Source organism: Molossus molossus, unplaced genomic scaffold (genome assembly GCF_014108415.1).
Source record: "Molossus molossus isolate mMolMol1 unplaced genomic scaffold, mMolMol1.p scaffold_m16_p_13, whole genome shotgun sequence".
Classification (NCBI taxonomy): Eukaryota; Metazoa; Chordata; class Mammalia; order Chiroptera; family Molossidae; genus Molossus; species Molossus molossus.
Window position 1 is genome coordinate 55,373,969 of NW_023425348.1, and position 17,113 is coordinate 55,391,081.

The following is a 17,113-nucleotide window of genomic DNA, read 5'->3' on the forward strand; positions in this document are numbered from 1 at the left end:
AAGAGTAGCACTCTCCTTACTTCAGTAGGCTCTGAGGAACAAGCTTGGTTTCTTGGTAGTCGAAGGAACATACCTGTGGGTGGAACGTGTCTGATAGTAGGGACCACGGCTGAGCGAGCCATGAGGGACCTGTCCTCCCCTGTGTGCCTGATCACCCAAAGGGGCCAGGCCAGCCCCACCATCGCTGGGAGCTTGTCCATGTCTTTGCCTTACCTGTGGCTTCCTACCCACCTAAACCAAGACCCAGAAAAGCCTTTGATCGGTGCTGATCCAGGGGCTCCAGGCAGGTCCCGGCAGGTCCCAAGGTAGCCATTTGAACAGAGCTGCCCCTGAAATCACCCGAGGCAGGCTTCCTTTTGACTTTGGGAATGAGCTCTGGAGAGATGTGCCTCTCTCGTATAAACAAATGCTGGACATTTCTAAGTCACTGCTCTCTTTTGCCCTGCAGGTCTCAAGAGGTCATTTCAGTCCTTCCACCCCAATCTTTCTGAGGCGAGCCAGAGCCCAAGGAGCACCCAAAGAAATCCCTCTCTATCTGCCTCATGGCCAGGTGCTGGAGCGCGCGGGGTACTGCCTGGTGAGGCCTGGTGGAGACGGCCTCCAAAGCCCCAGGCCACCCAGCCCTGCACACATGGCTTCTGATGACTGTCAGGGCTCTGGAGGCCCCCACAGAGGCCCACCCCCCATCGGGGAGAAGGACAGGCACTTGCCAGACCAAGAGTTGTCTCCTGGGGCTAGAGAAGACTCCGGAGAAGGGAGCCCTGATTCCCGGAGGGGAGGGGAGGGTGGCTCGGAGCTGGCGGAGGGGAAGAAGTCGGGCCTGAAGAAGCTGGCCCTCAGTCCGGAGCAGAAGACCCGGCTGCTGGATTGGAACGACTTCAACACCAAGAGTTTGCCCCCAGAGGCCGGGCCACAACTTGCCCAGAGGAGCGGCGAGAATGGCAGAGGAGGCCGAGTGCTGAAACCAGTCTGCCCCTTGCTGCTCCCCAGGGCCCAGGCAGACGCTCAGGAGAAGAGGGGGCCCCCAGCTGAAAGGGCTCCACCCAAGTCCCCGCTGAGGCTCATTGCCAATGCCATCCGGAGGTCGCTGGAGCCCCTCCTCCCCAGCTCCGAAGGTGGGAGGAAGGCCTGCATCAAGCCAGAGTCAGCGCCTCTGCCCACCAGCCAGCCCCAAGCTTGCGCGCGCTCCTTCAGCCTTCGGAAACCCAGCTCCAGTAGAGACTGGAGCCAGCAGCCCGCGGGGAGAGACATGGCGAGCAGGGCCTCCGCCTTCTTCTCCCTGGGCACCCCGCCCGGCAGGGCCGCCCTGCCCTCCACCCCTGGCCTCCCTGGCCCTGCCCTCCGCGCCCACAGTCTGCCCAACCGCCCGTCCAAGATGCTTCCCGGGTTCGCGTCCCCGCCCTGCAACAAGATGGAAGATGTCCCCACGCTCCTTGAGAAAGTGAGTTTGCAAGAGACCTTGCCAGATGCTTCTAGGAGTCCAAAGAGAAAAACTTCACTCTTTTCCTCCCTCAGACTGAAAGACAAATCTTTTGAGAGTTCCCTCCAAGAATCCAGACAAAGAAAGGACCTCCGGGACCTCTTTAGCATCCCCAAGGGGAAGGTGCAGCCGGTGGACAGCACGCCCCTGGAGAAGCGGGCGCCGCCTGTCGGTGCCCCGGGACAGAGGGCCCCTCCGCCTTCTCCGCAGCGGGACGCAGGTAAGTGGCCCTTTCCGAACCCAAGTCCGCCGTTCGTGCTGGGCAGTTAGTTGCCGTCGCTGTTCATAAACAGGCATCTTTTCCTCTGTTTTCCTTCTCAAATTAAATTCTGACAGAAGTAGGAAAACTTGAAAAATATGAAAAAGTTAAATTTGAGATTATATTATAGAAAGCTTGGGAACAGACAAGTAAACATAATTTCACCACTTTCCCCTCATTGTCCACATATGAATATTTTTTACTAGGTTGTACACAGAATTCTGTATCTTTTAAAATCAACATTATATTATAGGTATTAAGCCTATTACCTCATAGCCTACATAAATGTGATTTAATATACTATCTAGTGGCTATGTTATTTAATGAACTGATTTTTATGGCTTCACATATATAGAGATATATATATATAAATTATATATATGAATATATTTATATTTTACATATGGTCTTGGGTGGACATTTTTATGCGTGTAGCTTTTTCTCTCCTTTGAATTATTTTTTTAGGATAGGTTCCAAGAAATGGGATTTCTGGATGAAAATGTGAATACTTTTAAGATTTTCAACTTACACTGACAAATTACTCTTTAAAAGAGAACACTATGGGTAAAGGATACATGGGATTTCTCTGTGCTATTTCGTATAACTAGGTTGTAAATTTCAATTAAAACATGGGAAAAGTACCAATTTATATTCTACCACTAATGTATGAAAGTACCTTTTTCACCACACTCTGCACTGAATATTATATTTTTTTAAATATTGTTATTTTACTAGTGAAAAAATGGAGCCTCGAAATACTATTGAATGTAAAATGTAATTGAAAAAAATTCTCTTAATGGTGTCTCTTTTAAACTTATATTTTTTTATTACTAACTTAAACATGTTTATGTATATTTAGTTACCTATTGAACTTTAGGCTTTTATATTTAAATCTGCTTCTAGCCCTGGCCGGTTTGGCTCAGCGGTTGGAGCATTGGCCTGTGGACCAAAGAGTCATGAGTTCGATGCCAGGCAAAGACACGTACCTCAGTTGTGGTTTGGCCCCCAGCATGTCTCTCTCACATCAGTGTTTCTCTCTCTCTCTCCCTCCCACTCTGTTTGACGATAAATGGAAAAATATCTTTGGGTGAGGATTAAAAATAAATCTGTTTCTAATTTTTCAAATTATAAAATTAATACATTAAAAAATCTGAATAACTCAACAATATGGAAATATCTAAAAAAAGAGAGAATCGTGTTCTCTCACTTCTTCCTCCTCGCCAAAATTTTGGTGTGTATCTTAAGAGAGACACTCACACAATTAATTTTTTGTTGTTGATATTTGTTTGGCTGCTTTTAAACAAACTGATTCTACTATTCTTATTGTTGAGCAACTTTGTTTTTCTTTACTTTTTTGATGTTTTATTTTATTATTTAACTTTTATTTTGGAACATAGGTTTTCAAGCAAAAAAATTACTTCTCTTGTTTGGTGCCTTAGTCAAAAAGCTGTACAGATTTAACAAGAGAGCTTACTTTCAGCCAAGTTCAGGATAAGCATGGACAGGCTGAAATGTAACTACACCCTTTATATCACATTGTACACTTTCTGTGTTGCGCATTTTTTGATAATACATTCTCGTGGTTCAAAATAAAGGGGTACAAAAGGCACAGAATGTCCTGTCTCCCTTCCTTGTCCTTGAGCCTTCCAGGTCCTACCCCAGTGACAGATGTTATTATCAGGTTCTTGGGCTTTCTTTCAGACAGAATTTATGAATACACAAGCAAATTTATGTGTTATATTCTTTTTTTTTTTTTTTTTTTTACAAATGGTAGCATGCTAGCACCTTGTACAGACTTTTTTGTACTTTTATTTCGGAGATCATTCTGTATTAGTACATAAAGAGCTTTCTCCTTTGTTTTACAGCTACATGGTATTCCATTGTGCACATGTGCCATTATGTATGTAGCCAGTCCTCTATGATGGAAAGTTTAAGTCATTTCAAATCTTTTGCTATTGTAGACGTGCACAATAATTAAGAACCTGGGCCACAAGGCATATGGGTGAATTGATCTGCAGGATAAATTCCTAGAAATGGAAGTGCTGGAACAAAGGACATGTGAATTGAGAATATTGATAGATATTGCCAAATTGTCCTCCATCAAAGGGGTGCCGGCTCACACTCCCAGCAGAGCACGAGGGTGCGGTTTCTAGACGGTGCTAACTGGGTTGTTACCCAACCTTTTTTTTTTTTTTTAGTCTTTACCTTTCTGATAAGTGATTGGGCATCTTTCATTAGTCATTTATATTTCTTTTCTCTGTGAACTATTGTTTCTGTTCTTTAGTTTCCCGTTGGGTTGTTGGTATTTTTATCAAGGATATGTGGGGACTCTGTTAAAGGGAAAATTTAGCCCTTTGAACTACAAATACTTTCCTCAGTTTCTTGTTAGTGTTTAACTTTGTTTATGGTTGTTTTGTCATATAAAATTTTTATTTTTATATAGTAGTCATAAGCAATTTCTCATTTTATGGCTTCTGGGCTTTAGATATAGTTCAGAAAGTGCTTCATCCAAGTTTATAGAAGAATTTTCTTGCAGTTTCTTTTAGTCTTTTGTTTGTTTTTAATTATTGTACATTTAAATATTAACTTTTTTTTCCTAGTATAAAAGTTGAGATATGGATCCAAACTTATTTTTTTTAGACGTCACCCTGGTTATCTTAAAATAATTCAGTGAATAATTCATCTTTTTCCTCTCTTCTGTGAGATGACATCTTTATCATATAACAAATTCCTATACTTGGACTGATTTCCACACCATTTATTATATTCTATTGAGTTATCTGTTATATATCAGTACCACACTGTTTTAATTATTTTCATATATATATTTTTTAAATTTGTGTATTATACTATCAGGAAGAAAAAGTATTCTATTACTGATCTTTTCTTTTAAAAATTCCCTGACTCTTCTTGCTTGTTTGATAGTCTGTATGAATTTAGCATCAGCTTTGTCTATATTTTTAAAAATCCTACAAGTGTTTTTTTACAAACTAACTTGAAAGAATTTACAACCTTATGCTATGAACTGACTTTTTATTTGTTCATATCTGTTATTGTGATCCTCGGGAATAGTCTAAACTTTATATCAAATAGTTTTTGTATACTTATTGTTAAATTTATTATTAGATATGTTTATTTTTTGTTGCTATTGTAAATAAGATATTTTTATTTTATCTTACTACTATTAGTTGTGTACATGAAAGTTATTGATTTCTGTGTAGTCATTTTGTACCCATCCATTTTACTGAATTTGCTTTGCTTGCAAAAATGTTTCAGTGTATTCTCCCCAAAATCTACAATCATAATGTGAAAATAATGATAATTTTACCTCTTGTTTTGAAGTTCTGTACCTCTAATTTATTTTGTTTCCTTTCCTTGGTTTCTTTGGTTTCCAGAATCTCCAGGAACAATATTAAATAAAAATAGTCATAATGTTATTCTTATTACATTCCTAACTTTAATGAGGATGCACCTCATTAATGAAAATAATGTTTCTCCATTTAAGCATGATTCTGGCTCCTGGGTTGAGCCAGACATATTTAATCATTTTAAGGAAATAGCCATCTAGTCATATTTTATTAAAAGTGCAGTTGACCTTTGAACATCATGGGTTTGAACTGCACAGGTTCACTTATATGCAGATTTTGGACCAATTGACCCAAGCAGTTCAAATCCATGTTGTTCAAGGGTCACCTGGTGAATGGGAATCTGAGTATTTGAAGGGTCTACTTAAGTTACAAGCCAAATTTTCACTGTGTAGGTAGGTGGTGGTGGTGGGGGCTAACAGTTTCAACTCTATTTTTCATCACAAATGTATATTAAATTTTATCAAATATTAATTTAATAACTTTTGAGATGATTGTGTAAATATGTTCTTCTTGGTTTGATTAATGTGAATTATGTAATACATTTTACTAATGTTGAACCATCCTTCAATTGCTGAAATAAATACCACTTGGTCACAGTGTTTTATTATCTTAATATACTTTTTTGTTCTGTTTCCTAATATTTTAAGATTTTGCATCAAATTTATAGGTCAGATTAGCCTTTAGTTCGTTTATACCATACCTATATGACTTCTGTATATGCTGATTACAATAAGTTGGGGTAAATGTGTTTTCCTGATTTAGTATGGACAGCTGCATATGTTTATATTCATTAGGAAATTGTGTGAGTTCTTTGGCTTCGAACAAAATGGGAATATAAAGAATAGAATTAGGATTAAGGCTGACCAGCTCTGAAAATTGTGCCTGGGTCCATCTCATAAAAAATCTTTGTGTTTCTCTCAGATGCGTTTAGGTCGATATTATAACAATGTTAAGATTTTATCTAACCTATCAGATTGAACCCTTTAGTTTCCTTCCATCTCTCTACCCCTGACCAACCCACCAAACACACAGACCCTGCTCTCTCCACACTTAACTTGTATACTTCCATGCAATGGAGAGAAAAAATACTACTCAGATGGAAAGTGAGAAACTTTCAAAAATCATTCAAATTGAAGTACCTTGAATTATGATCACTTGAATAAGAGCCAGCTGAAATTTAATTTAATTTTTCTTATTTTTTACAACACAACTTTTCTATTCGTATTATATATAGCATCAGTGTTTAAATTACTTAGGGATATAAATTAAGTACTTACCAGGGCCTATTTTATACGAACAATGTTAATGCTAATTACTATTCTTGTGTGTAATTAAAGAAGGTACCCTGAGAACCTCTTTTTATTTTTGCATATACTTTTTTATTGCAGTATAACATACATACAATTAAGAACACAAATATTAAGTACACAAATGATGAATTCTTACAAAGTGCACATTTGTGTAATCACTTCGAAGATCAAGGTATGGAATATTGCCAGCACTCAGCTTAGCTCATGCCTCTTCCCAAATACAGGTGCCACCAAACAAAAATACTTACCATCTGACTTATCATCACAGACCACTTTTGTCATTTTTTGACTCGACAAAAATGGAATCCTTCAGTATTGTGGTAGGCTGACTTCTCCCCACCCCTGGTGTGCTTGCCCAGTATAATCTTGTCCTCTTGAGTATGGTGGGAATGTAAATATGATGGATTTCATTCCCATGAGTAGGTTATGGGATTTTGCACATGTAATTGAGTTTCAAACCAATTGACTTTGAGTTTATCAAAAGGGAGCTTATCCTGGGCGGGCCTAACCCAATCTAGCGAACCGTTAACAAGGACTGGACCACTCCTGAAGTCAGATATTCAAAGTGTGAGAAAGACATGATCCTGTTGGCCTCAAAGAAGGAAGCTGTCATATTGTGAGAGGACCTGGAGGCCGCTAGGACCTAAGACTGACCTCCAGCTGACAGCCAGCTAGAAAGCAGGGCCCTGTGGACTGCACCCACAGGAGCTGAGCTCTGCCACAACCTGAATGAGCTGGAGGAGACCCCGAAGCTGCAGACAGAATCCAGCACAGCAGACACCTTGATGGCAGAGACGGTGAACAAATGATCCAGTTGAGCTGTGCACTTGTGACCTACACAACTGTGAGATAATAAATGGGTGCTATTGCAAGCTGCTAAATTTGTGCTCATTGCTTCCACAACACTAGAAACTAATACAAGTATCTACTCTTTTGTGCATGACTCCTTTCATTAAACATTATGCGTGTGGGGATGTGACTTATCCATATAGTTAGACGCAGCAGTGGTTCATTCTTCCCCATTGCCACGTTTTTATCTCCGTGTACGAATATGCCACATTTATTTGTGCATTCTGTCGGTGGGTACTTAGGCTGTTTTTGGTTCTTTTTATTTTGAGGAATGCAGCTTCGAGCGCTCATACATACCCTTTCCTTGGAGTACTGTCAAAAATATACAGAGCCAGATACTAGTTAAAGTCGTACAGACCGATTTTAATTAGTAATTATCGCAATGTAGCAGAGAGTCTAGCATGAACCGAGCTCAGCTTTAATGTTTACAGAGGAGGCATGGTGTTTTACAGGGAGGATGAGGGAGTAGGGAGAGGGGCCAAGTAGGGGCCCAGCAGAGTCAGGGAAGTGAAAAAAGTTCGAGGTTGGTCCGGATACATGCTGACTGTGCCAGCTGTGTCTGTTAGCTGGTTACTGTTGAAGTTAGGATTCCATCCTCCCACGGAGCCTGGGAGACAGAGGCTCTGTGCTTCCTGATGACTGCATTCCACAGGAATGGCTTTCGGGTTCTCGAGAAAGACACTCCTGAGTTGTAGGAGACACATATATATCTCAAAGGGACAGAGGAAGGATTCTCAGTGGTAAGCCCTTTTTAGTAAACTCTCAGGAAGGGTGGCTCGCCAGGGGCCTGTCTGGAGGTGTTGGCTAAAACAGCACATTCTTTTGCCAGCCTTGAGTTTTCTCAAGTACTTGAAGCAGGGCTGAGCTCATCCCAGGGATGTGGCCTTGAGCTGTTAGAAACTGTATTAGTGTTTAAGTCTTTGAATGTAGGAAGGAGTGAGTGGGCTAAATCATTTATATGGAGGGTCTATAATTTTTATAAGCCAAGGTTAAGGCCTAGTCAAGAGAAGGGCTCAGAGGAGCTTGGCTAAAGTTTGTTCAAAGAGAGAAGCTTGTCAGTACAGAATAGGTTTACGGTTGTTCTCATGGAAAATAATAATAAGAATAAACTCTGTGTTTCGCATACTCACAACTGTAAGCCTACTTGCCCGCCCCTTGTATACCTGGGAGTGAATTAACAGGTCATGGGGTAGGCAGGTATGGTTTGCTTTAGGAGAGACTGTCAAACCGCTTTCCAAAGTGATCGTACCTGTGTATATACTTTCCAACAGGACATCAGAGCTCCAAGTGACCCACATCTTTGTCACTGGAAAGTCTGTTTTGTTTTTTGTCTGTTTGTTTTTATCCTCACTAGAGGATATGTTCATTGATTTGAGAGAGAGAGAGAGAGAGAGAGAGAGAGAAACAGATTAGTTGCCTCCTGCACACACCCTGACTGGGGATTGCACCCACAACCCAGATATGTGCTCTGATTCAGAATTGAACCCACAACCATTTGGTGTACAGGACAACACCCAACCAACTGAGCCACGCGGCCAGAGCCTTGTTTTGCTTTTTTTCAATGTGACTCTTTTTATGGAGGTGTGGTGGTATCTCATTATTGGTTTGAACCTGCATTTACCTGATAATGATGTTGCACTACTTTTCACATGCTTGTTTATATTCTCTTGCATTAAGTCTTTATCCAAGTGTTTTGTCCACACTTTTATTGTGTAGACAGCCCTTTCCTTATTAATTTGTAATCTGTGTAGATTCTGGATATAAATAATCTGTAAATATCTTCTCCCAGTCTTCAGCTCACTTTTTCACTCTCTAAAGTCTAAAGTATCTTTTTTTTTGGTTTTTAAAATTTAAATTAATTTTTGTTACAGATGTTTCTCCTTCTTTCCCCATTGACAACCTCCTCTGGATCCCGTCCCCCAACCCCTCACAGTTCTCTAAAATATCTTTTGATAAAAAGAAGTACTCATTTTAATGAAGCCAAATTTATCAATATTTTTCTTCATTGTTATTGATTTTGTATCCTGGGTATGAAATCTTTTCCAACTCTGAAATTATAAAGGTGTTGTTCTATAGTACCTTCTAGAACTGTGCTGTACACAATGGCAGCCACTATCTCACAATTGAGAGATGGCTAGCATGAGTGAGGAACTGAATTTTTTATTTTATTTACTGTTAATGATTTTTTTTTATCCTCACCCAAGGATATATTTATTTTATTTAAAAAAATTTTTTTGCCTTTATTGATTTTAGAGAAAGAGGAAGTGAGAGGGAGAGAGAGATGGAAACATCAATGAGAGAGAACATTGATTGGCCGCCTCCTGCATGCCCCCCGCTGGGGATCAGGCCCACAACCTGGGCATGTGCCCTGACCAGGAATCGAACCGGTGACCTTTTGGTGCATGGGTCAACGCTCAGCCACTGAGCCACACCGGCCGGACAAGGATATATTTATTGATTTGAGAGAGAGAGAGAAACATTGATGTTAGAGAGAAACATCGATTGGTTGCCTTGCATTTGCACATCGACCACGGATTGAACCAACAACCTATGTATGTGCCCTGATAGGGAATCGAACCCACAACCTTTTTTTGGTGTACAGGGACAACGCTCCAACCAACTGAGCCATCCGGTGAGGGCTAATGAATTTAAATTTTAAAACTGAAGCAGTGTAAAATGTTTTCTATTAAATGTATTAAACACAACTTTTTGCTTTTGATAGAATTATGTTTCACATTAACCTAGCTTACAATGAGCTTTTATTATGAATAATGATAAATTTAATCAAATGCTTTTTCTACCTCTATTGAGATAGTATTATTTTACTTTAATCAATAACGTGCTGAATTACGTTGATTGCATTTTTATATAGATTTGGAAATGTTACTTCATTACTGAGTTCTTGGTGTAAACCCAACCTTGTCATAATGTATAATCTTTTCATGTATCAGATTTGCTCATTGTTTTTAGTAGTTTTACACGTATGTTCATGAGAGATATTGGTCTGAAATTTTTCCTTCTTGCAATATCCTTGTCAAGTTCTATTATCAAACGTATGCTAGCTTCATAACACAGGTTGCGAAGTGTTCCATTTTTCTCTATTCTCTGGAAGAGTTTTTCTTTTCTTTCTTTTTTTTCTTTTTTAACATTGGTGTTATTTCTTTTTTTTTTTTTTTTTTTATGGTACGTACCCCTAGCGGGAACCGAACCCGGGACTCTCCGGTCCTCAGGCCAATGCTCCAATTGCTGAGCCAAACTGGCCAGGGCGTGTTATTTCTTTTTTAAACATTTGGACATAAGTGAAGTCATCTAGCCTAGAATTTTTTGAAGGGTGGTTTCTAATTATGGACTCACTTTCTTGAATAGATATCATTATTCAGATTGTCTTTCTTATGACAGTTTTGATAAATCATGTTTTTCAATAAACTTGTCCATTTAACCTAATTTTCAAATTTATTGTCACAAAATAGTTTATATAATAGTTTACTACAGGACTATTTTATTTCAAATATTAGCAATTTATTTTATTTTTATTTTTTTTCTTGGACATTCTTCATAGGAGGTTATTAATTGTATTTGTCTATTTAAAGAACCAAAATTCTGCTTTGTTAATTTTCTATTTTATTTCTGCTTTGTCTTTATTGTCTTTCATAATCTCTCCTTGATTATTTTTTCCTTTTATTTTTTCCTTTTAGTTTCTTTAGACTCAGTTGGTGGTTCTTTTTCTAGCTTCTTGAATTAGAACTTGGAGCATTAATTCTCAACTTTTCTTTTGTATAATGTGTATACTTAAAGCTCTAAATTTCCCTCTAATCACTATGTTGGCTGCATCCTGGTCATTTTGTTATGCCTTTTTAAATCATCAGTTTAAATTTATTTTTAGTTCTTTAATCTATAGGTTATTAGAAAGTGTTGCTTCACCTGAGCTTTCCCATCTCCTGTTACTTTCTATTGCAGATTTTTAGCTTAATCTCACTATTGTCAGAACACATATGTATGATTTCAGTCCTTTGAATTTTGTTGATACTTACTCTATGGCTTGCTTGGCATAGCACCAACTTAGTCAATGTCCCATGGGCTCAGAGAAGAAAAATGTATATTCTCTAGTCCTTGGGGGTCTTGTACAAATGTATTAGTAGTGTTTGCTCAAATCTTCTGTATCCTTACAGGGTGTCATCTGTATTTCTGACCAACCAGCTATAAATAGGGCTTCCCACAACCCCCTCCTTTGGTTCAGTAATTTGCTGGGATAGCATAGAACTCAAAAACACTTTCACTTACCAGTTTATTACAAAGTACATAATAAAGGCTACAGATGAACAGCCTGATGAAGAGTTACAGCTGGTGAAGTCAGGAAGGGTCCCACGTACGAGAGCTTTTGTCCCCATGGAGCTGAAGTGCCACACCCTCCGAGCCTGAGGATGGGTTCGGGTTCGGATTAGGCTGCTGGATGTTGTGTCTATTACATAGTGTCTAGGTGTTGTTTCTTTATTTAAAGAATATTAAGTAGGCAGTAAAGAATGTATGGAAAGGCAGTCAAATACTTGCAGATAATTTATTCCTTCCAAGGCTTGTTCTTAAATGTATTCAGGTGAATGTAATAACCTTTACTGTAGGGCTCATGTATCCCTGTTACTAAGGTGGGACTCTTCTGTGGCCTCTACTAATGCCCCCTGTGTTGTTCTAACCTGGCTGGGGGTTTGGGGGACATGTGAACCTCTCCCTGTCCTGCTAGTTTTAGATACTATCTAGCCTATAACTCCCTAGCAGTGTTCTGCCCAGCCGTATGCAGTCTCTCTCTGCTTCTGTAGTTAACTGTTAAGCAGCCGACTCAAGGGGCCCTATGCTTATTGTTGAAGTTGTTTTTCTGCATAGCTCCGTCCTCTCCAGTGTTCTCCCTCACACCTTCCAGCTGCCCCAGCCCTCTCAAACTCTGATCTCTGTCTTTTCACCCAGTTAATCGCCTATGTTCTGTTAAGGTTCTTCCTAACAGCACTGTGCTCTGGAAGAAAGTGCCTCTAGGCAGAGGAAGCTATGGTGATTGTAGGACTTACCTCATTTGCTTCTGTTCTCACCTTTATCATAGTTCTATACTTCCCATTGTCCAATGCCTGGCAACAGCTGCTTCATATATTTTGTCCTGACTTCCAGGGCTTCATGGTGGGAGATCAGTCCCAGAATCAGTCTCTCCATTGTAGCCAGAGTGAAACAATGCTGCCAAGTTGTTTTTGTAATCTGTAAATGAAAAGTGAATGCCTAGAATGGATGGTTCTGTGATGGAAGAGGGTCCAGGGGACGAGATCCAGAGGCACCTGCAGAATGTCTGTAACTTTGCCAGAAGTTTAAGAAATGCATTATATTTGGAAACATGGTCTCCTTGATCTCAAAATGACTTTAATGGGAATATAAAATTTGCTTCTGAGAGTTAGAAAAAGTTTTATCCTAAGGTTTCTGTACTTTTTCCAATACCTGAAGGTGAATCAGGCGGTGTTCCTAGTAGTACAGATGGGTCACTTCAATCAGTGACCATGGTGAAACAGTGGCTGTTGCCCATGCTGATAACAACGCATATTTAAGCACCTCCAGTGAGCCAGGCACTGTGTTAGACTCTTCACAGTGATCATTTTTAACCTCATAATACAAATCTGCAAGTTAGAAAGTCATGATCCCCGGACCCTCAGGGAGGTAAAAGTTAATTCCTCAAGGCCCCTCACTCGCACTCAATTACCCAGTGGTAATTTATGGCGGCAACTGGGGAACAATCTCAGCTCAGCACTAACAACGCCTCCTTCCATTATTACGCGGCTCCCTGATCCTATCTTCACCTGAGCTTTCCCATCTGGCAAATTAAAGTGGAAAACAGTCAACTCCCTCCCCAGAGAGGCTGTTATTATATAGATGTTTTGCATTATTTTGCTTTGAATGACAGCATATGTCAGTGTGCTCCTGGAGGTTAAGATTATTCTTATTTTTTAAAACTTGGCCTCTCCCATTGGGGTAAATATTTGAAAATTATGGGGAGGGAGAGGCCGATTGGAGGGAATGTTAGCTGGCTTGGAATTGCTTCTCCCCTTTCCTCCCCACCCACCTTATATTTCTATTCAGATATAAGCTGCCACGGCAGAGTAAAAATTAGAAAATTTCTATCGCGGAGTTCTGGCTGGCTCTGGTACTCAGTGTCCAGAATGTGTTCATCTAGATATTAATCATTAACTCTGCATCAGGTTGATGTGCAGGGACAGATGTTCTTGCTGAAAAGAGTAAACGCCTCCTGCGGCCCCTGGAAGACTTTACCACACGTGGTCCCCAGCCAGGTCCCCAAGAGATTCTCGTGGACACGGGCCCTTTGCGGCCTCGAACCACGTACCTCTTGCTCAGAGGTCGCCATATGCCCTGGACGCTGGCTTTCCCGTGGGCCCTGCATTGTTGAGCCCTCCCTGTCTCAAACTGCCTTTCCTGGCATTTGAATCATCACTTCGATGATGTGATAATATCTGCAAGTTGGGAAAATAAAAGTGGCATTTGTTTAGCCATAATTAATGAAATATTTATGTTGCATGAGACTATGTGATAAAACCTTAGGCTTAGAGTCCTTTTGCTTCTGATTACATTTGGGATTTTTTTTCTATGACCAGACATTCTGACGCCAGCTCTTTTACACTGAGCAGATGTCATGTAGTAAAAATGGGTACCAGATGCTGTGAGCCGCAGAAAGGCGATTTGTTTAAGAGCTGGCTCCGACTTTTTTGCATTCAATTACTCTGCAGAACAAACCTTACACAAGCATTTAGGTAACTCAGCTAACTTCAGACAAGCATTTTAATAATAGATTTCATCTCTGAACGCATTCAAACAACACAGCATATAAATGGTGTTTAAGGAATTAATTGATTTCTACATAATACCTTTATTTTTAATGTGAAGAGAGAGCTGCAAAGCTCTTGGCAGGAACCCAGAAATGTAATTAACGTGGAGGGCCAAATTAGTTGCCCTTAGGTACTGCCTCCTCCTGCTCATGGCAGGTGCAGTGAGGGGGGGCAGGGAGGAGGAGAACGGGGAGGGGGGCAGCTTTGGGTCACTAAGTAAGAAAAGAAGCTAGAAGTTCAGTGAGTCCTTGTGTTCCCCTTGCAGGTCTCAAGCACACCCCCATCAGGGCGCAGGTGACAGGGGCTGCCTCTTCCACCACCTCCTCCTCCGCAGATGAAGAGTTTGATCCCCAGCTTTCCCTGCGGTCAAAGGTAACGACACTTGGCAAACCCAAGGGGGCCTTGGCTTGTGGGGCTGTTTACCCTCCAGACCCGAGACCAGTGTGGACTCCAGCTGCAGTGGCTTCATTAGCAGGATCACGTTTCAGTGCATCTGACAGCAACTGCTTTTTTTTTTCTTACCTGGGATACCCCAAGAATTATCTTTTTTTTTATTTTTATTGTTGTTATTAGCTTTTATGAGCTTGCCTTTCTCGGAGATGTAAAACTGGGGAGGGAAAAAAAATAGACGTATTTACTTGAAACCATTTGGTGACTACAGCTCTTAAAAGTGGGTTTAATTTGTGGTCCAACAAGCAAACTATTGAAAAAATTACGACAAGCGGATGCATCGTTCCCTGGGGGGAGCACAGCTTCATTTAGGAAGCACTGGAAGCAGACTGCATAGGAAATGCTACGTTTATTCTAATCAGAAATGCGGAAGAAGCCACGCAGTTGCTTGTAGGTGTGGATGCTCTGAGGGCCCTGCCGTGGAGGGGACCCGCTGCGCCCGGCTGGGGCCGCAGCAGAGTCCTCTCCTGGCTGAAGGAACATTAACCTGTTAACCGAGCGGGACGTATAAATACGTCAAACGTTGCATACCGTAAAAAGGGAATTCCCTGGTTATTCCCCGGGTAACAGGTTAATATTTCTGGAGAACACTTGGAACAACTCCCATACACACAGACTAAAACCCACAAACAGTGTTATATGCTTTAAACGTACCTGTATGTCACAGACACAGAGACACACATTCTGGACCAAAGCTCACTATTGTTTTGTTGTTTTTTATCCACCGGGGCCAGTGCGGTTTCACTGGGGCTGGGGTGCTGAATGGATGGATTTAAAATGCGACCCAGGGGATAGAGACGCAGCTCCCTGCTCCGGCGGTGTTTACTGGGGGGGCGGGCAGTAAGGATATGAGAAGAAACAGAGAGAAGTAGATTAATTTATTTAGACTCAACTTTTCCATATCTGGCACTCGGCGCTTTGGCATCATCTCCAGTCACTCAGGGGATCCAGCTCCCCGTGACCCAGCCTGGAGCAAGTCAGGAGGGGGCTGGGGCCTGGCTGAGTGTGTGTGTGAGGGAGGGAGGGAGCGAGAGAGAATGAGAATGAGAGAACATGTATGGACTTCTAACGTCGTAACTGTGGGCGTCTCTGGTTAGTTTGTTACTCAACACAAATGAATTCTATGTGTGTGTTGATCTCTGGGATTTCCTTCCTGCCCCTTTCATCTTTTTGAGTGACCCTGAGTTACCTCTGTCTTCAAAGGAGGCAGAGGCCCCAGCACCAGCCACCCTGACACTTATGGAAAAGAGAATGGAGTGGCCCAAAACACCGAAATAGCAAGACCCTGAGATGTAGGGTGAGCCCCGCAGGCAGCACCTCGTCCTTGCAGAGAGCACCAGCCCTCCGCCAGGGGCAGCAAGGGAAGCCTGCCCGCCTCCCCAGGCCCCCACGTGTCCGCTCCTACAGGGAACAGAGCCGCCTGAGGACTTCCCAAGGGCTCACAGTGCAGGAACCAGGGGAGTTTCCCCCCTCTGTTTTTTAATCTCTTCTTTCCCATACAGGTGTGTCCCCAGACATGTGCCCAGAGACCAGGTCAGCTCAAATAAGTTTTTGTGTAAGAAACAGGAGACAGGATATGCACACTCTACCTCTTCCCTTTGCTCTGCGCCTCCCCAATGTCTCTGCTCCCAAACGGTGCCTGGATCCCAGAGACTGGGGCCGGCAGCTGGTCCTGGTCCTGCCAGGGCCCTCCTTTCTCTCTCTGGCCTTGACTTTTTCTTCTTGAGCCCTTAGCCTCTTTCTTTTCCTCTGTGTGCCGTCATCACCATCACGGAGGGTGTAAGAACGGTGCCTGGCACGCCGTAAGGCTCCCCGCGTGTTCAGGAAGCACCCTCCATTTCTGTGTCGGCATCTTTTCATAAAAAGGTGAAGGACTTTCTTCCTCCTGCAGGTGCTGCTCTGCTGATTGGTAAAGCCATGGGCCAGGCGGCCCTGCTGCTGGGGTGGGCTGAGACGGCGCGATGCTGTTGATGCATCCTCCCTTAAAATTGTAGTCAATGGTCTTAATTCAGGGGGAAACGTTGCCATTTCTATAAAGCAGGAGTCCTTGTTGTGCCTACACAGTACCTGGCACAGGAAAGGTAGGACGGACTAGACGAAAACATGGAGGCTGGACTCAGGTGACCCAGGCTTACCTCCCGGCTCTACTAGTTACTAACTGTGTGTCGTCTTGGGCCAGTTATGTAACATCTCTGAGTTTTCATTTCCTTTATCTATAAAATAAAGTCTAATTTGAGGGGTAATTAAGATGATACATCTGAACGAATCAGTACAGTGTCTAGCACATAACACTCAATAAACGCTGGGATTTATTATGTAGGTTAGTAGACTGTAAACTCAAGAGGTAGTTGTTAAATAAATGAACTGACTCTCTATAGATTGAGTTAGACAGTCTCTGGATAACAATTACTAGTGATCTCCACCCCGCCCCACCCTAGCCTTTCCAGAAAGGCCCTGGCTGCCTACTAGAGAGGTTCCCCCACCCTAACGTCCCAGAACCTCTGCTCAGAGTGATGGCCAGTCAGTCTGGA

At 41.9% G+C, this 17,113-nt stretch overlaps 1 protein-coding gene across 1 annotated transcript in view; it reads left to right on the forward strand.

The window, feature by feature from the left end:
* MICAL2 (microtubule associated monooxygenase, calponin and LIM domain containing 2) overlaps nucleotides 1-17,113 on the forward strand; it is a 199,070-nt gene that overhangs the window by 156,766 nt on the left and 25,191 nt on the right. The window contains exons 30-31 of the mRNA XM_036258877.1: nucleotides 449-1,700; nucleotides 14,398-14,504. Of these exons, the coding sequence (XP_036114770.1) occupies nucleotides 449-1,700; nucleotides 14,398-14,504 (1,359 nt within the window). The remainder of the gene's footprint in view (nucleotides 1-448; nucleotides 1,701-14,397; nucleotides 14,505-17,113) is intronic.